This window comes from Trachurus japonicus, chromosome 20 (assembly GCF_045865225.1).
Source record: "Trachurus japonicus isolate A0001 chromosome 20, Traja_1.0".
Lineage (NCBI taxonomy): Eukaryota > Metazoa > Chordata > Actinopteri > Carangiformes > Carangidae > Trachurus > Trachurus japonicus.
The window spans coordinates 1,912,102-1,932,810 of NC_140926.1; the positions used below are offsets into that span (position 1 = coordinate 1,912,102).

The 20,709-nt window shown below is 40.6% G+C and overlaps 1 protein-coding gene across 1 annotated transcript in view; it reads left to right on the top strand.

Annotated features, from left to right (window-relative positions):
* The window catches only part of LOC146966018 (TGF-beta receptor type-1-like), an 87,594-nt gene extending 67,341 nt beyond the window's left edge, over positions 1-20,253 (top strand). Inside the window, exons 5-9 of the mRNA XM_085763188.1 lie at positions 497-664; positions 1,747-1,903; positions 5,377-5,501; positions 7,133-7,263; positions 19,483-20,253. Coding sequence (XP_085619314.1) covers positions 497-664; positions 1,747-1,903; positions 5,377-5,501; positions 7,133-7,263; positions 19,483-19,608 — 707 coding nt within the window. The 3' untranslated portion in view covers positions 19,609-20,253. The remainder of the gene's footprint in view (positions 1-496; positions 665-1,746; positions 1,904-5,376; positions 5,502-7,132; positions 7,264-19,482) is intronic.
* The last annotated feature ends 456 nt before the right edge of the window (positions 20,254-20,709 follow it).

The following is a 20,709-nucleotide window of genomic DNA, read 5'->3' on the forward strand; positions in this document are numbered from 1 at the left end:
CTCCTCCTCCTTTTTCTTCGTCTTCTCCTTCTTCTATTTATTTTTGCTCTTCCTCATTCTCCTCCTCCTTTTTCTTTTGCTCCTCCTCTTCCTTCTCCTCCTTCTTCTCCTCCTCCTCCTGTCATCTCTTTCTTTACATTCGACCTCCAGTCCAGTCTGAGTCTTAATTAAATCAATGACAGATCTGCAGCGAGTGAAACTGAGACAAACACAGTTTATAATCCACCACTGCTTTAAAAAAATAAAATAAAATAAAGAATAAATAAAGAACTTAAAAGGTTTATTATATATTTATATATTTAGTTTCTGTCCTGAGTCGACTGAAGCTTCATCATCACAGGACGAGGTTGTTGAGGTCGTTGAGGTCGTTGAGGTCTGAAGGTTTCTACCTGAATGAGATCTAAAGTGCAGAAGGTTTTAGTCTGGTCGAGACAAACAGGACATCCAATAATAACCTGTTTAACCCTCTCTCTCTGTCTCTGTCTCTGTCTCCTAGACAACGGGACGTGGACTCAGCTGTGGCTGGTGTCGGACTACCACGAGCACGGCTCTCTGTTCGACTACCTGAACCGCTACACCGTCACCGTGGAGGGGATGATCAAGCTGTCTCTGTCCACGGCCAGCGGCCTCGCACACCTGCACATGGAGATAGTCGGCACGCAAGGTGACACACACACACACACACACACACACACACACACACACACACACACAACCTGAACACACACTAAACACACAACCTGAGCTTCACCTCTCGTCCTAAAAGCTTCTTCAGTTCCTTCGTCTCAGATTTATTTTCTCAGACGTTGCTTCAGAACAACCCCTCAGGGCTCGTTTTTGAAGACTTTTTATTTTGCCTTCATACACCACATTAAAAAAACGTTTCCCATTCCCATTTATCCTGATTAATTTTTCACTCTAACCAACTGTATTAAACATATTCAGCCCCAAAAATACACAAGAATCCTGTAGAGTAGAATCAGCTTTTGTAAAATGACAAAAAATGACAAATATATCTCTGGTTTTACTCGGTCTGTCAACGTCAAACAGAAACTGAGAGAGAGTTTTGAAAACGTCACGTGATCGTATCATGTGACTCCGTCCTGGGCTTCGATCCGTTATCAGCTGTTGGTTGATCGTTAGACTCGTTACTGAGCTGCAGCTCAGCTCGTCTACGACTACACAGACAGAACAGTTCAAGAATGTGTTTATATGTCTAGAAATTAATATAAAGCTCTGGAAGAAAACAAGAAAGCACTTTCACAAATGTTTCTTAAAAGCATCTCTACATGTATGACAGACAGTCATTCTTTTCTTTTCTTTTTTAAACACCAACACAAACACAACTCATTCTCCTTAATGAGACAGTGATGAGGTCATCACCTGAACCAGATTATAAAAACCACTGCTGGGATTAAACATCGACATTATCCCACTAAAACTGGTTTATAAACTCTTCCTGAGTTCAAATATTCTTGCTGTGTTGTTTAGGAATAAATGTGAACATGTTTTCTTTGCATTATTATTATTATTATTCAAGGTCTGAAAAGACTTGATATTTTTGTTATTTAGACTAGTTTAGTCATTTTCAGCCAATAAAAGCTCTAAATGACAATATTTTTATCTCAATTTTGGGAGAAATGTTGTCGGTAGTTGATAGAATAAAACAAAAATGTTCATTTTACTCAAACACACGCCTATAAATAGTAAAACCAGAGAAACTGATCATTTTGTGTGTGTGTGTAGGGAAGCCGGCCATCGCCCACAGAGACCTGAAGTCCAAGAACATCCTGGTGAAGAAGAACGGGACGTGCTGCATCGCCGACCTCGGCCTCGCCGTGCGCCACGACTCGGCCACCGACACCATCGACATCGCCCCCAACCACCGGGTGGGCACCAAGAGGTGAGGAAGAACACCTCTGATGATGTCATCGTGACGTCATGACGATGAAGTCGTCAGGGTAACGTGTGTGTGTGTTAACGACCGCAAAGTGACTGAATCTGCTGATTTCTGAGTCTTTCCTGCTCCCTCCTTCTTCCTTCTATCTAGTCCTGTAACGATGCACCAACGTCACGATTCCATTCCTACCTCGATTTCTGACCCACGGTTCAATTCAAAAACATTAGCCGACCGAAATCTCATTGGTCGATTGGTCGCAAGAAAAAACCCAAACAAACATTTGGAGCTGAGCTATAAGTCAAAATCAATATGACTGAACTGTAGCCTATAGACCGAATCTCCTTGTTGTTTACATTCTACTTCCGGGTAGAAAACCAGCACGTCATTTGAATGAGATCAATAGTAACGAACGAGAGTTTAGCTATATATCATATTTTTCACGCCCTATCACCGTTTAGACAAATCTGAAATGATTGAAGAAACATTACTATTTCTGTGTGTGTGTTTTGTGTTGCTGTGTGTTGTATTTATTCAGTTTGGGGGAATCACAGTGTCTAGAAAGCATCAGTGGCTCAGCTGACAGGGACAGCTAACGGTAGCTAAGCTAACAGCGGTAGCTAAGCTAACGGCGGTAGCTAAGCTAACAGCAGGACGTCAGCTGTTAAAACCCTCCCGTTGTGGGACACGACATGAAACTACTCCAGTTAGCTCAGTCATGTTGGAACTCAGATATCCGCTGGAGAAAATATTTTTTCATGGAGCGTTTATTGAGTCACTGAGTTAGTAAAGTTAAACAGGTAGCTAACCGTTAACCCTGCTAATCTATGATAACAATGACTAATTACAAAAATGTGCACACAGAAATAGTAATGTTTGTCCAATCATTGGTTTTATAAACTTTACAAACATCAGATTAGTCTAAACGGTGATATAGTGACATGAAAAAGTAGATAAATATAGTGAAACTCTCGTCCGTCACTATTGTTCTCATGCTGGTTTTCTACCCGGAAGTAGTTGTAAACAACAAGGCGATTCGTTCTATATGAAAGGCTATAGGGCTTTTATTTTGAAGGGCCAGATACAGGAAGTCGTAGCATGTGACACTTTTCTGTTGTTTTTTTTTTACACGGCACAGCAGGTCTCTCTCTCTCTCTTTTTTTTGGTCAAAAGCGACTTTTTCCGATGTCGTTACTCCGACGTGGAAGCACGTATCACCGCTGTTATCAACGATTAGCGGGGTGCTGTCGTGAGCCCTAATTATAACAATAATAAATTAAAAACTAAGAAACTATTGTCTTTTCTCAAACAAAATACTGTTAAAAAATAAACAGAACTTAACTAATCCATTGTGGAGACTATTTAAGTTTAGGAAACAAACTTGCCGTCTGTGCCATATAGAGGGGGAAAAGTAAAAAAACAGCCACGGAGCGTTGGAACGGGTGTGTCTTATTTTTATTTTTATTCTATCTCTTCTTATTCTTCCTCTTCTTCGTGTGCACTTCAGGGACACTTTAAAAAAATCAGGGTTTTATCTGTGAAACCTTGAACAACACTCCGACACTTTGCTGCCGTGAACATTTTACAACCAAACTGGATCCACTTCAGTTTCTTCAGGGGGATTTTAATATTTAATGTTGAATGAATCTCCAACACGAGGTTCAATGTTGTTGTTCTTCTTGTTTTTATTTTTGTGTAAAGTTTGAATAAAAATCAAATCTCTGCCTTTGATTCAGAGCTGCACTGCAAAAACTCCAAATCTTTCCAAGAATATTTGTCTTATTTCTTGTCAAAATGTCTCATTTCTAGTCAAAACTAATCCCTTTCCATTTAGAATAAGACTCATCACCTAAAAATGAACTTGTTTTTAGTTCATTTTCACTTGTTTCAAACTAATTTTCACTTGAAATAAGTAGAAAAATCTGCCAGTGAAAGCAAGTTTTTTTGTGCTTGTAATAAGAAAGAAAGAAGAGAGATTTTTCTACTTATTTCAAGTGAAAATCTGCTTGAAAGAAGTAAAAAGTTTCTTAAAAACAAGCTACTTTTTTATGTGATGAGTCTGATTTTAAGTAGAATGAGATTTGTTTTGACTAGAAATGAGACAAATATTCTTGGTAAGATTTTGAGTTTTTGCAGTGTACAGTTTCCACACAGAAGAACATTCACTTCTTATATTCAGATTTAGTCTTTTCTTCCTGTGTCTCTGCATCCGTCTCTTCATTCATAATGCAGCTCTTCCTCTTCCTCCTTTTCCTCTTCCTCTCTGGACTGTTTTTCCCTCCTTTTCTCTCCGGCTTTGTCTTGTTTACTTCTTCGTCTTCCTCTTCCTCTTCGTCCTCCTCTCTGCTGGCTCGTGTGTGTGTTTCTCTGCCACTAAATGATTCATCGAGCCTCGGGTTCGGTCGGTGGAGACGAGAAGCTTCGGCCTTGGCTCTAGTCCACGTTACATACTGATGATGATGATGATGATGATGCCGCTCCACCGCCGTTTGTTTTGTTTTGACTTTTCTACCACGGTGCCGAAGGAAACGGTGAAAAAACAACCAGCTCAGATCTGAAGATAAAATCCTCAAAGATGTCGACTCATTCAAGTCTCTTTTTATCTGTAAAGAAACCAGATCAGCAGCTTCCTTCATCAAATATCATAGAATTCACCTCAGAATGTGAATTAAAGCATCAATAACTGGTTATTTACCAGTGATGCTGCATTTATTATTTTAGATTCTTACTATTTTATAGATAATCAATTTTTACTGACGTTATCTTAAAGGGATAGTTCAACATTTTGTTTTGATTTTAAACAATACCTTTGCAAGGCTAAGCTTAAAACAAATGTGTATTTCTGTTGCAGGTGTAAAAGTAGCTATGGCATTCACAAAGCAAGGAATTGAAAAGTTGTACAAGTATGTCTCAGTTTAAGAAAATGTTAAAAAAAAAGAAAAGATAAGTATCTACATAAAAGAAGAAGGAGAAAGAGAAAAAGAAAAGATAGACAAGTGGTGTCTACTGCTATTTTGTTTGTTTTCTTGTCACTACTATGTTTCATCATCTTTAAAATTTTGAAATAGGGTATAATATTGGTGTTGAAGTAAGCCAATAACAACAGAGAGGAGCAGGTATTATAAGTGTTTCTTCATCCTGCTCCTTTTCATTCATGGTGACAATGTGTACACTATGTAAATATGTGCAACCATGTGTAGAATGTAAACCATGAATGGAATAAATCAAAATGAAATGAAATGAAATCAACTATAATTCCTCCCAACAAGTGGAAGCTGCAGATATTATAATGTGTAATAATGGGCTGTATAATTGATTTATGCTCTGATTGGCTCTGTACAGCCACAGATTATCTCTTCACACCAACATGTTGCTTTGTTCTCAGTTGTTTTTTCCAATTATCTCCATTGTGTTTCCCATCATCATCATCATCATCATCAGTGTTGCTAACGAGCCTCTTGTGTTCCCTTATTGCTCAGGTATATGGCTCCAGAAGTGCTGGACGACTCCATAAACATGAAACACTTTGAGTCCTTCAAGCGAGCCGACATCTACGCCATGGGTCTGGTCTTCTGGGAGATCGCCAGCCGCTGCTCGATGGGAGGTGAGGAGCAGAGAGAGGAGGAGGAGGAGGGGATGAATGGGAGGCTGACAGATTAATGGAGGGGATGATGGATGAATACGAGGGCGAGAGAAGCTCAGAATCAATTATGTAAAATGTTCACAGACCGGGACAGTTTTTTTTTAAATGGAAAAACCATCATCAGATCAATTTATCTGATATAGAGACGCTTTTAAAAACCAGTCAAAGTGCTTTAAGTTGCTGCAGATGAAAAAAAAAAGAAATGTAAGTGAACACAGAGATGTAAACAGAACGAGGACAAAGATGAAATTGAATTAAAAGGAACAGAAAAAAGATGAATTTATGAGACTTAAAGGGATAGTTAGACATTATGGCAAACTGGCCCATTGCCATAATCCCTATAGTCATAGCAGTAGGTTCGTTACCTTTAATTGTTGGTGCAAGCTGTTTTTAGAACGGCGGAGCAGAGCCGTGAGCTGCTCAGAGCTACGCTACAGAGGCTCATTATGGGATTTCTTGGTTGGTTTCCCTCATCAAACTCATCAAATACACAATCCAACAACTCCACAACGCTCTGGTGGACAAGTTGTGAGCTGCACATCAGCGGTTTTGCATGAATTTCCCTCTAAAACAACTCTGTGTGGTAACGTTGTGTTATTATCTCATAGCGTGGTGAATGTGCAGCTCACAACTTGTCCACCAGAGCGTTGTGGAGTTGTTGGATTGTGTATTTGATGAGGGAAACCAAAAAAAATCCCATAATGAGCCTCCTTTGTAGCGTAGCTCTGAGCAGCTCACGGCTCTGCTCCGCCGTTCTAAAAATAGCTTGCACCGACAATTAAAGGTAACGAACCTACTGCTATGATTATAGGGATTATGGCAATGGGCCAATTTGCCAAAAATGTTGAACTATCCCGTTAAGACTCAGCAAAAAAAGATAAAGATAAATAAAAGTAGGACTCTATAACAGTTATGGAGCTTTAACAACAAATATTTAAAGAATGAAATCTGTATTTTTCAAGTTTTCCAAAAGGAATCATGTGTTGTCTTTTTTATTTTAGACCAGCAGCTTCGCTCTGAACCATTTTGTAATTGAACAGTGTTCGTTTGAATGAATGAATAAATGGATAAATGGAGAGAATTACAGTAATCCAGCAGGGAGATGATAAAAGCCTGGACGCTGTTGACACGTCCTTCTGAGAAAACAGCTTTCATTTGTCCTGATAACGGCCGCTCTTCACAACACAACACAACACTACACACCAGTGGCTTGTTAAGATTCAAAGACGCATCCGAGAGGCTTTTTTCTAAACACGGTGTGAGTTTGTGGATGAAGAGGTCGAGGTAATGACTGAGCAGAGCGGAGAGGAGGCATGAATGGAAACACTTCAGTTTTGCTGTGATTTGTTTTTGTCTTTCAGTGTTTAGAGTCAAACAGACAATTATAGAAGCTTCTTCAGAGAAAGAGCTGGCGGATAAAAACAGCGAAAGACGGCGTTAAATATTGTGTTTCTGAGAATAAAAGGGGACCTAAGGTTGAACCCTGAGGGACGCCGCATCAGACGGATGAAGAGCAGTTTGATTTACCGGAGATATGGAAGATTTATAGTTTAAAAAAACAGAGTATTAACCTTGTGTTTGTTCTCCTTTAGGCATCCATGAGGACTACCAGCTGCCCTACTACGACCTGGTCCAATCAGATCCGTCGGTGGAGGAGATGAGGAAGGTCGTCTGTGAGCAGAAGCTTCGGCCCAACATTCCCAACCGCTGGCAGAGCTGTGAGGTAGGACGGAGCGCCGGACCAGAGCTCGCCGCTGTTCGATTGTTTCTTTGACACAAATATTCACAAGGATACAAAAGATGAAGTGATTAAAGGACAATTCCTGGCAAATTCAACTGGGGGCTGTATGTTCCTAACATTTTAGGTCTAAAAGAAGGAATCTGAAGATTTTCAGTTGAATGTCTCCTGTTTTGCGGTAGTTATGGTCTGTCCCCGCGTCGCCACGGCAGCGATGAATGGGAGCGGATGTAAGTTCTGCTGCTTAGGCTGTTTCCATCCCTCAAAGCCACAGACAGCGTCAGATGGAGACTCAAACATGCACCCAGAAGTTTATTTACTTCAACAAGCCGACATGTTTGTAAAACTAGATCTAATTCAAAGTCTGGCGGAGTCGAGACCCAAGTTGACGCTCGGTGTGTTCAGGTGCAGTGGGAAGCTCCCGTTTGTGTCATAAACACAGGAATATCAACTCTTGACTTGCTTCAAGTAAACATTTTTTTCCACAGACAGTGTCAGATGGAGACTCAAACATGCACCCAGAAGTTTATTTACTTGAAGCAAGTAAAGAGTTGATATTCCTGTGTTTATGACACAAACGGGAGCTTCCCACTGCACCTGAACACACCGAGCGTCAACTTGGGTCTCGACTCCGCCAGACTTTGAATTAGATCTAGTTTTACAAACATGTCGGCTGGTTGAAGTAAATAAACTTCTGGGTGCATGTTTGAGTCTCCATCTGACGCTGTCTGTGGCTTTGAGGGATGGAAACAGCCCTAAACTGTTAGGAAAATACAGCCCAGAGTTGAATTTGCCCTGAATTGTCCTTTAAGGTTTTGGTGTTGCGAGGTCAAAAAGTCAAAAGGTCAAGGTCAGTGATGTGGTGCAGCAGCTGCAGAGTTTTGAGTTTGTCGTGGAGAGCTGGAGACGACAGCTTTGTGGTTCTGTCTGCAGGAAAAACCACAAAGGCCTCGTGAGCTCGTCAATAACACGGCTCGATCGTCACACACACACACACACAAAGTAACACAGTTAACACACACACACACACACACACACACAAGAACACACTTTCCCACAGTCCCCAGAGAGGAAGAAACCACTCGGCTGCAGGAGGAGAAAGTGTGTGTGTGTGTGTGTGTGTGTGTGTTGTGTCTCCTTTAGCCTCTGGTTTCAGGTTCAGCTGCTCTATAGACTCTGTTGTGAGGTTTCCTGTGTTAAAGAAAACACTTCCTCTGTCTCAGTTTGTCTTTAACGATGAACTCTGAAGATAATGTACAAAGTAGATCTGGATGATACAAATGAAATATCTAAGTCTGTAGAGGGATTATACGTTCTACTGTGAATGTCGGCTGCAGAAAGAGAGCAGCGAGAGCCGCCATCATGTCTTATTGAGCTGTTAGTTGCACTAATCGTTTAGATAAAAATAACAAAACGCGCAAATTTTACAGAAAACCATCAACTCACACCCATTTCAAGGCAACGAGAGAGAAAATAGAATAGTAGATTGGAGATTAATTTGGAGTAATATAATGTGTTAGACACGTTGGTTTGAGTGACTGAAGAGTGAAGACTAGGGATGGGAATCGAAAACCGGTTACAACTTGGATCAATTCTTGGGATCGTGTGCGTGTCTGCTTATCGATTCCTTTTTTTTTTGCAAATGTGCGAGTGAGTTTCTGAACCAAACAACACACGCTGTGTTCAGGTCAGAACGAAGCAACCACAGCGTCGAGGCAGAAGCTAAAGTGTGGGGGTTGAGTTATGTGACAGTGGTCTATAGTGTCGGTCCTGTCTACTTTTTTAATATTAGAGCCATTAATGCAAACACATTTCTCTTTTTTTATTCCCTCACCCAATGGGAATTGATAAGAGAATCTACAAGGAATCAAATCGATAAGCAATAATATCGATAATGGAATCGGAATCGCTTAATTCTTATCAATTCCCATCCCTACTAAAGACAAGGTTACATACTAATGGAAAGCTGAGATTAATTAATGTTAAGATATATTATTGTTTTAAATTACTTACTCAGTCATGCAGGTGCAGGTGCAGTTGTTCCAGACTTTAGACATGTCCGTCCTTTTCCCTCGTCTCTTCCCTCAGCAGCACCTCAGTCCTCACAGCCACCAAGTTTTATAATTAGGGCTGGGACGATAAGCTTTTCTCCCGATTCGATTCTTCTACGATTTTTTGGATGGCGATTCGATTCAAATTGCAATTCTACGATATTGCCGATTCTCAATGATTTTTAGTCTTTAGCATTTTTAACATTTATCTGCACACAAACACTGTAGGAGCCTATAAATGAACATACTCCATTATAAAGTGAACTTAAACCCTTTTCAAAACCTGGACTCTCTGGATGTAAAAAAGGCGAACAAATGCACATTGCACAATATTTTTAAAAAAAAATTTCCAAATAAAAAAAATCGATTTAAAAATCGTCAAAAAAGATATCGCGATATTTATGTGAATCGATTTTTTCTCCCACCCCTATTTATAAACGTGTAAGAGTATTTTCCTGAACATTAAAGGACAATTCCAGGCGAATTCAACTCAGGGGTGTATTTTCATATCATTTTAGGTCTAAAAGAATGAATCTGAAGATTTTCAGTTTAATCGCTCCTGTTTTGCGGTAGCTGCGTCTGTCCGCGCATCGCCACGGCAGCAATGAATGGGAGTGGATGTAAGTTCTGCTGTTTAGGCTGTTTACATCCCTCAAAGCCACAGACAGCGTCAGATGGAGACTCAAACATGCACCGAGAAGTTTATTTACTTCAACAAGCCGACATGTTTGTAAAACTAGATCTAATTCAAAGTCTCCCGGAGTCTCGCGCGAGACCCAGTTGCCGTGCTGGTGTATTCAGGTGCAGTGGGAAAAGCTACCGTTTGTGTCATAAACACAGGAATATCAACTCTTCACTTGCTTCAAGTAAAAAAAACTTCTCGGTGCATGTTTGAGTAGCCACCTGACGCTGTCTGTGGAAAAAAATGTACACTTCAAGCAGGTAAAGAGTTGATATTCCTGTGTTTATGACACAAGCGGTAGCTCCGACTGCACCTGAATACACCAGCACTGCAACTTCGGGCTCGCGCGAGACTCCAGGAGACTTTGAATTAGATCTAGTTTTACAAACATGTCGGCTTGCTTGAAGTAAATAAACTTCTCGGTGCATGTTTGAGTCTCCATCTGACGCTGTCTGTGGAAAAAAATTGCGGCTTTGAGGGCTGGAAACAGCCTAAACAGCAGAACTTACATCCACTCCCATTCATTGCTGCCGTGGCGATGCGGGGACAGATGCAACTACCGCAAAACAGGAGACATTAAACTGAAAATCTTCAGATTCCTTCTTTTAGACCTAAAATGATATGAAAATACACCCCTGAGTTGAATTCGCCTGGAATTGTCCTTTAATGTCTGTTAAATAACTGTAGGTAACGTTAGAGATGCACATTGTTGTTTTTACCGATGACCGATGCCGCTGTGAGTGTCTGTGGCTTGTTAACTCCATCCTCCATCCTGCATCCTGCATCCTTTCTGCAGTCAGGTTGCACCATGTTAGAAATATATAAATATATAAACATTTGCATTTGGTTTATTTTTATCGTTGTGTCAGATTCAACAATGTTAAAGTCGAAGCTTTGACTGCAGCAGGAAACACACACACACCACACACACGAACACACTCTTTCTCTTCTATAACATCAATTGATAAAACAGCTGCATCAGATGATTGAATCTAGACGTTTCATCCATAATATCTCCATGGAAACGGTTCCCACAGCCGATGCAGAGATGTAAAACTCCAAGGTTGTAGGTGGTTTTCACTGAGCGACCTTAATAAACCTGTTGGTTAAATGTTTAAATGTTTAAATGTTTAAATGTTTAAATGTTAAACACAGCGACTCATTAATCTGATCGTTTTGGTTTTATTGTCGGTGTTTTGATCCAAATCCTGAAGGTCGTGGTTTGTTTTTTTTTCCAAAATACAAAGTTAATGAGTTTTTAAATCATGGATATGTGGAGAGACAGAGACTCGTTCTGACAGCAGCTCAACCAGCCGAGTTCAATTAACCCTTCACATTACTCACTGAATTAAAACTAATTAGCAGCAGCTGAGACGACGCAGCTTCTGATTGGAGGATTTAACTGAAACAGATCAAATTAAACAAAATTAAACAATTAACTCAGATACAGAAACAAGAGAAGTCTCCATCTGTATTACAGCTCCTTCAGAATAAAGGTAGAGGTTTGTGTTAAAGCTCCTTCAGAATAAAGGTAGATGTCTGAAGGAGCTTTAACACAAACATCTACCTTTATTATGAAGGAGCTTTAACACAAAATAAAGGTAGATGTTTGTGTTAAAGCTCCTTCAAAATAAAGGTAGATGTTTGTGTTAAAGCTCCTTCAAAATAAAGGTAGATGTTTGTGTTAAAGCTCCTTCAGAATAAAGGTAGATGTTTCTGTTAAAGCTCCTTCAAAGTAAAGGTAGATATTTGCGTTAAAGCTCCTTCAAAATAAAGGTAGATATTTGCGTTAAAGCTCCTTCAAAATAAAGGTAGATATTTGCGTTAAAGCTCCTTCAAAATAAAGGTAGATATTTGCGTTAAAGCTCCTTCAAAATAAAGGTAGATATTTGCGTTAAAACTCCTTCAGAATAAAGGTAAATGTTTGCGTTAAAGCTCCTTCAGAATAAAGGTAAATGTTTGCGTTAAAGCTCCTTCAGAATAAAGGTAAATGTTTGCGTTAAAGCTCCTTCAAAATAAAGGTAGATGTTTGTATTAAAGCTCCATACAGTGTAACAGTTTTTTCTCACTTTATTTCTCTCATTTAAATCAGATGAACAACCTTCCTCCGTTACAACACAAGCTGCAGTTTTTAAACACACACACACACACACACACACACACACACACACACACACACACACACACACACACACACACACACACTGTTGTTTATCTTCATCAACCGTCACGCAGCTTTTTTCTCTGAACTCGGCTCCGACTCACACGGTTCATTCACGTTATGCAACAGTATCTGGTTTCACTGTTTGGTCTGGAGATGAACACAGGAATGTCTACACACACACACACACACTATACACACACACTCACACACTATACACACACACTCACACACACACACACACACACACACTGATGCATACACTCTAACTGTGCTACACACTGACAGACAGACCGGTTCAGCGAGTTGAAAAGCTGCAGACACAGGGAGTGTTTGTTTGTTTGTTTGTGAACGCAGCCCAGTCGATTATTAGTAAAAAGCTGATGATTGATTAATTAATTGATTGATTAACTAAATTATCCCGTTATACTGAGAGGAAATAAAATGTGGCTACTTTGGGCTTCCGTACATTTCATACATGTTTAAATATCATATTTTTATTAGATAGATTGTGATTGACCGGCCGAACGCACCGTGACATCTCAGTGTCTGACTCTCTGGCCTTGTTCACGCTGCTGCTCCACATAAGATAAGATAAGACAGATTTATTGTCATTGTGTGGTTGATACAACGAAATTTCATTGCACTCATATGCTGGGCTCAGTAGCAACAAAATAAAAACAATTAAATACTCTAGTTAAATTAAAAAGTATACTCATCCATACATCGTCTCGTCCATTCAGTCACATCCACGTCATCGTACATCACACCATTTACTCAGTACCTTGTCTGCATTAAAAACCAGACAGTGAAAGTGCATATGCTGTATATACAATACATCCCATTGTCATCGTGTCCAGATTCTGTCTAGTTTGATTTTCTGACAGTCTGAACAGACAAAAACCACATTTTTCCTAATCGGATTCAAACCGCATACGACGGTGGTTTCGAAAAAGAGATTCTGTTCAGATTTGTAGAGACTCGATCCGATGTGAACGGTGTCGCTGCTCAACGTAGGATCTGGAAGCGGCCGACGGTTACGGCTCCACGTGAAGACTTGGCACATGAACACACACAATTCCCTGTCATCCGTTTTGTTTTTTGTGGGCGTGGCTTGTTACCATAGAAACCAATCTGGATGAGACACAAGCGATACACACAAGCAGATGGGATCGGTTTTGTGCTGCAGTCTGACGCTACTTATGTTAAATATTCAAATTATATTCAAATTTTGTATGTTTTTTTTAGCTCCTTATATCCACCTTTACCAGATTATTATTACGTCCCGTGTCCACTAAAGGTGCATTCCAACCAAATCTGTTATGTAACATCTGCAACACACTGAAGTTTTACCGACTCAATACAAAACTTCAAGAAGAGAAATGGAAATATTATGTTAGGCTATAAGTAGTGGAGCAACGGATCACAGTTGGTCCGTGGATCGATCGATAAAAGAAAAAAGGTGTGTGTATATTAGTGTGTGAACACGTAGCCACCGCTGCAGCTGAATAAACGGGCAATTAAAAAAACTCTGCTTGTATATCTGAAGCTGCAGCTCTACAACACAATAACTTGTTTTATCAACATGTTTATTCCCTGAACGTCACAATGCACGATTTTAATTTGTGTCGTTGCAGAAGGAATACGTTGGAACATCAGTTTTCACCTTCGACTTTTCTTATTTTTTAAACAATTTGAATTCTGTTCGATTAGTAAAGTTTTTTCTGACATCTCTAGTCTGAACAACGAGGCCGTCTCTGAGACTCTCTGACTCCTCCAGTCGTCTGTGTGACTCGGTGGTTTCATGGTTTCACAGTAGGGCTGTTCGATTAATCTATTTAAAATCGTAATCGCGATTATTTGGAATTGTAAAAATCGATTTCTTGAAATCGCAAAAATCGATTTTTTACTCTAACTAGGGTAATTACAGTAAACCCCCGTTCATGAATCTGGGCTGCACTGTCTTATGGTAATGACTGCTGCCTCCTTCCTCCCATCACGCTCTCCCACTGCTCCCCCCCCCCCACACACACTGGAAACAAGCATGTCGGCATTTTGCTACTAAGACCAGCGAGGATTTCGTTGCCAAAAAGACCAACGGCCCTTTTCCACTACACAGTTACAGCTCTCACGGTCCATTAGGTCCATTTAAAAAGACACAAACAGCGCACAAAATAGTTTGTCATTTAACAAAAAAATCGGAATCGGAATCGGAAATCGATTTTTCAGAGAAGAAAATCGAGATTTTATTTTTGGGCAAAATGGAACAGCCCCAATTCACAGCGTCTGAAGCAGAAAGGACGAACGAAGCGTCTGCTGCTGCCACGCGACCCGGGGAGGGGGCGGGGCTTAGAGAGGCCGGGAGCCAATCATCTGAAGGAGTTACACACTAGAGGTCTTAACGGGTCCAATTTGACGGACCCGAACCCAAATGGACCCGTGAAAATTGGACCCGGAGCCGACTGGCCCCGAGCTATTATTGTAAATATGAGATCCGAACCCGAACCGAACCCTTAAAAACCCGTGGACCCGAAATGCCCGAGTTGCTTTATGATTTAATACAAGTTGTCTAGCGTTAAATAAGACTTGTTTTTATTAGCTACTACTTTCTGTTTCTTACCTAAACTTAGTCTTCTTCCGCTGCCAGTACCCCCCGGTCCCCCGGCCATAACGTGATGTAAACAGAAATAAATCCACGTCGTCATTTTCTTGTTTAGATGGTCATTGTAATCCTTCTTCTTAGCCGTTGCTAAGGCCAATCCACCGGTCGTTTCCTCTTGTTTAATTAACGTTATAGTTTTGGAGTTTCCATTGTGCTTTGCGGAGCATGACGTTACCGCGGTAACAACACGCTACGGCAACTCGATTGTTTAACTATTTTGAACCATTAACCATAACGTTACGTTAAAGGGATAGTTCACCCTAGAATGATATTTCGCTCATTATCTACTCACCCTCATGTGGACTAAGGGCTGGAAGAAGTTTCAGAGTCCTCTGTGGCTTCTCTGAGTTACAGGGGGTCTTGGCGTAGCAGTGCATGTCCATATAACGGTTGCAAAGGGACACCGGAGCTCTTCGTAAAAAAACACACACAAAAAAACATCCAAATACCTCCATGCTGCTCGTATGTAATGTCCGTCTTGTGCTGAAGCCCCAAATTGCGTAATTGTCCCGAAAAAAATTAAATAAGTCTATATTTTAAGCTTGTTTGTAGCGGAAGCTTCTCGAAGCTCCTCTTCTTGGTCCGTCCAAATCTCGCGTGATTCGCAGTAACCGCACTGACGCATGCTGACGCCGGCGCAAATCACGCGAGATTTGGACGGACCAGGAAGAGGAGCTTCGAGAAGCTTCCGCTACAAACAAGCTTAAAATATAGACTTATTTAATTTTTTTCGGGACAATTACGCAATTTGGGGCTTCAGCACAAGACGGACATTACATACGAGCATCATGGAGGTATTTGGATGTTTTTTTGTGTGTGTTTTTTTACGAAGAGCTCTGGTGTCCCTTTGCAACCGTTATATGGACATGCACTGCTACGCCGAGACCCCCTGTAACTCAGAGAAGCCACGGAGGAATCTGAAACTTCTTCCAGCCCTTAGTCCACATGAGGGTGAGTAGATAATGAGCGAAATATCATTCTAGGGTGAACTATCCCTTTAACCATAACGTTACGTTAATAAACAAACTTTTTAACTGCCCCGAGTCCTGACCTCGGCTCTAACTTCTGCTTGAACTGTCACTTTGACGTCATCATCAGAGTCGTGTAGTTGATTTGATCACGTGACATCAGTCACACAGGCAGCTCGCAGCCTCTCATTGGACGGACGGGGGGGGGGGGCGGGGGTGATTGACAGCTGTGACAGCCGATCGCCGGGTCCTCTCGGGTACCGTAGGACCCGGCCTTTCACAATAAGAGCCCCGAGACCCGAGGCAAACTTCACCGGTTCCGGAACCTCGGGGTTTTCGGGTTGTCGGTTTTTTCCGAAGACCTCTATTACACACACAACAGTCAGAAAGAGATAAATACGACTTTTAATAAGAGTAGAAACACACAACTGAGCTAAATGTGTGTGTGTGTGTGTGTGTGTGTGTGTTGGCGGCGGTCCACCTGATGAATGGAGACGGGAATGTGTCGACCGTCTTAATGAGCTCAGTAGGAAGTTTCACAGATGATGCGTCTCAGCACACACACACACACACACACACACACACACACACACACACACACACACACTGAGACACAGACACACACACAGACACACACACAGACACACACACAGACAGTAACAGCCAGACATGTTGACTCACACACACCAGATGCTGTTTACAGCCGCTCGGAGGGAGCTGGTGTGTAAACTCTGGCTCTTATTCAGACTCGTTCAGACGTCACCGTGGCGACCAAGTTTCCTCTGCAACTGGAAAAAAAAAAACTAAAACTAAAACAAATCAAACCCAGAAATGAGAATAAAAATAATAATTAAAGGAGAAGTTTATGAAACAGAGTCAGAGTGTTTACATCTTCTCCGTCAGAGGGTTTGTCTTTAAGTCGCTCTGAGGTCGTGAAGTGAGTTTATTTTTCTCACCGGTTTTGTGAGTTTTTATTATTGTTGCTGTTGTTGTGTTGTTGTGTAACCGGGTCTGAACCTTGAACATGAACCTGAGGTCAAATCCTGAGTTTGTGTCAAAGAAAATGTTTGACAGAGTTAGAAAAGACAGGATATTTGTGTGAGTTTGTCCTCTTCAGTCTTTTATTTAGACTTAACTCCAGGACTAAACAGAGTTTCATCAGAGGCAGAGTTACTCAGGACGTTTACAGGACAGTTGGAAAGCAACAAATTCTGGTCTTAATCCGTCTGTAACATGTTAGACCGACTAAGACTGAACCTCTGGACAGATGATGAGATTGGAAACGATGTATGAAACTACAGAAAAACAAAAAAGCAACATGAGATCACCATGTTTCATTTTATTATATTTCATTTTTGACATTGGAAGCTGAAACGAAACGAGAGCAGCTGAAGTTTCAGACTGATGCAACTGTTCACTGATATTTGGTGTCAAATCAGTTTCATTTTTTATTTTACAAAGAAACCTAAAAAAAAAACAATCAAACAGATGATATACTGTACATATGTAAAAAAAAAACGATTTTTAGATGTGTAATGTTTTTATAGCTTTTCTGTTTTCATACCATGTAGTCTTTAAATGTAGTGGCAGATTTCTATTTCGAATTTCTTGAATCCTTGTTTTTTTTTTTACATTTGTGAATGTAGTATTTTCTGTATTAGTAAAATAGGGATGTCATGATTATAGATTTTCTTGGTACGATTATTGTCAGAGAAATGATCACGGTGTTATTATCATGATTATTATGCATTCATTAATTTCACAACATATGAATGTGTTCTCTTCTAATTATTCTAATTATTTACACTAAATATTTTAAGTATCTATAATATATAATCAATTATTAATCCTCCAGGGGAAGTGTTTTAAATATTCAAATCATTAATTATCATCTATACCAAATGTTAGTTTGGTAAGTTTATTTTAATTGTTTGTTTTTTATCTCAAATGAGACACTAACATTTAAATTCCTACCAATTGTATGTTACATTAGGTAAATGGACCATATTTCTTACATTTACCTTTACTTTTGTGCACATCTGCCTCTTTTGACGGTATTTAGGAATCTTTATGATTAATTAATTGTGGCGTTTAATACCATGATTAATTGTGAAAACAAGTAATGGTGACATCCCTAAAGTAAAATAAGTTTCATGTTGTATAACAGTGGACTTCAGGAAGAAAAACATGTCACACACACCTCTCACCATCAATGGCAGTGCTGTGGAGTCTGTGAAAAGCACCAAATTCCTGGGGGTGCATATCACAGATGACCTGACATTAGGGAGGCACATGATTAACCATTTAACCGTTAACCGATAACAAGAACTTTGACCGATTAATACTATCGGTTATTTATTTATTTTATTAGCTCCTTATGTGGTCAACTCATGGGGGCGTGTCGGCACGTGCAGAGTTCACTGCCTTCAGTCATATTTCGCAGCAAAAAGTTCCACAGGAGGACTGACAGTATGAGCAGCAGCCGCATGAAGGAAGATCAGACAATAAATGTAACCTACACGGACATAGATGTGCATCACCTGTAACTACGGCGCTGGAAAAAAAAAAAAAAAAAAAGAGGACGAGGACGTGGCTGCTCTCCAGCCTGTTCACCTGCAGCTCCACAGAGGAGCTGTCAGAGGAGCTCTGCTGCTCCTTCAGCCTGGTGTTTGGCTGCACTTTGTATAAAAACAGTTCTACATTGGACGATCTAACCTTCAGCTGAGACAGAGCGCACTGATCAGCTGTCGCGGTGTACGTGTGTATTTAACGGCAAAAAAAAAAAAAAAAAAATTTATAAAATAATTTACCGGTTAATAATCGGTTAACGAGCGTCGGTTATCGGTCAGAAAAAAAATTCAAAATGTGCATCCCTACCTGACATGGACAACCAACACCACCTTCCTTGTCAAGAAAGCACAGCAACGCCTCCACTTCCTCCGCAGGATGAGGAGAGCCAATCTGCCCCCTTCTGCACTCACCACCTTCTACAGGGTTAGGGGCTATTGAGAGCATCCTCACCAGCAGCCTCTCTGTCTGGTACGGCAGCTGTTCTGCTGCGGACAAAAAGGCCTTACAGAGGGTGGTGAGGATAGCAGAAAAGATCACCAGATCAGCCCAACCACTCATCCAGGATCTGTACACATCCCGTTGCTGCAAGAGAACCATCAATATCATCAATGACAATACCCACCCAGCACACAAACTGTTCTCCCCCTACCATCCGGCAAACGCTACCGCAGCCTGCGGTGCAAGACAACCAGACTCAGCAACAGCTTCTTTCCACAGGCCATCAGACTACTCAACTCACTCAAGGACATACACATACACATATGAACATACACATACATAACATATGGACCTGTTTCTGCTGCTCTGCACTTTGCACTTTTCATATTGCACTTTATTACCTCCCCACAACATCATAGGCCTCTGTCAGTATATTTGTGCTTTTATGTCATGTATGTGTGGTATGATGATGTTGAAATTTTTAAATGTTTTAATGTTTTTAAATTGCACATTTGGAGTTTGGGGAAACGTAATTTCGATCCCCTGTGTAACTGTCAGTTACATTGTGTGATTGACAATAAAGTTTACTGAACTGAACTGAACTGAAGTATTTACCTGCACCTGTGTGACATCGTTGTCATAGTAACCTAAGCTCCTCTCCTCTTCCTCAGGCCTTGCGGGTGATGGCGAAGATCATGAGGGAGTGCTGGTACGCCAACGGCGCCGCTCGACTCACGGCGCTGAGGATCAAGAAGACGCTGTCGCAGCTCAGCCAACAGGAAGGCATCAAGATGTAGACACACGACTACCAAACACACACACACACACACACACACACACACACACACACACACCTGAGACTGGCATCCATATCGTTAGCATTACAGCATCATTATTATTATTATTATTATTATTATTATTATTATTATTATCTTCACTATTATTCATCGGTTTGTTTCCTTTTGGTTTGAAGAGAAGTGAAGAAGATTTTTCCCCTCGTGGTTTTCATTTTGTTTTATTTTATTTTATTTTTTTGTTCCATTTCATTCATTTACAAACTGATGAATCCTGCACCTGAAACTCAGGACCCATCAGTGTGTGTGTGTGTGTGTGTGTGTGTGTGACACCGACACGTGCACACACACACCTGCATGGATGGATGGATGGATGGATAAATGGATCAGAAGGATCAGACGAGGGTTTTATTTCTCCTCCATGTTGGTTTCCTACGTTCATCCCATGAAGACCCACAGACCTGCTGCATCTCAACCCCCCCTCACCCCCTCACCCTCTCACCCTCTCACCCTCTCACCTTCACCCCCCCCAAACCAAACTACAGACCTTCACCTTCATCATCATCATGGACTCCTCATCTGTACGTTAGAGTCTGATCCTTCAGCTCAGAGGTTCAGCTGCTCCTCGGTGAAGCTGCACATCGCTCAACAACGACAACGTTTCAATGTTCAAACACCGACAAGAAGAGAAAATAACAAAAAATAACTAAAAACTAAACAGTTGACAGCTGCTGCGACTCAAACACGCCAGAAAAACGTAAGAAAATCAATTTGTGTAAAATATACGGAAGCTCAGAGACGTCAAAATGTTATAAATACAATTATTATTAGTTATTGTGAAACATCTCAATGAAAATAACATTAAGATTTAATGTTTAGATGTAAAAAATAAAATAAAATATATATATATATATATATATATAAAAATATATATTAGGGCTGGGATGATACGCTTTTCTCCCGATTCGATTCTTCTACGATTTTTTGGATGGCGATTCGATTTAAATTGCGATTCTACGATATTGCCGATTCTCTCGATTTTTAGTCTTTAGCATTTTTAACATTTATCTGCACACAAATACTGTAGGAGCCTATAAATTAACA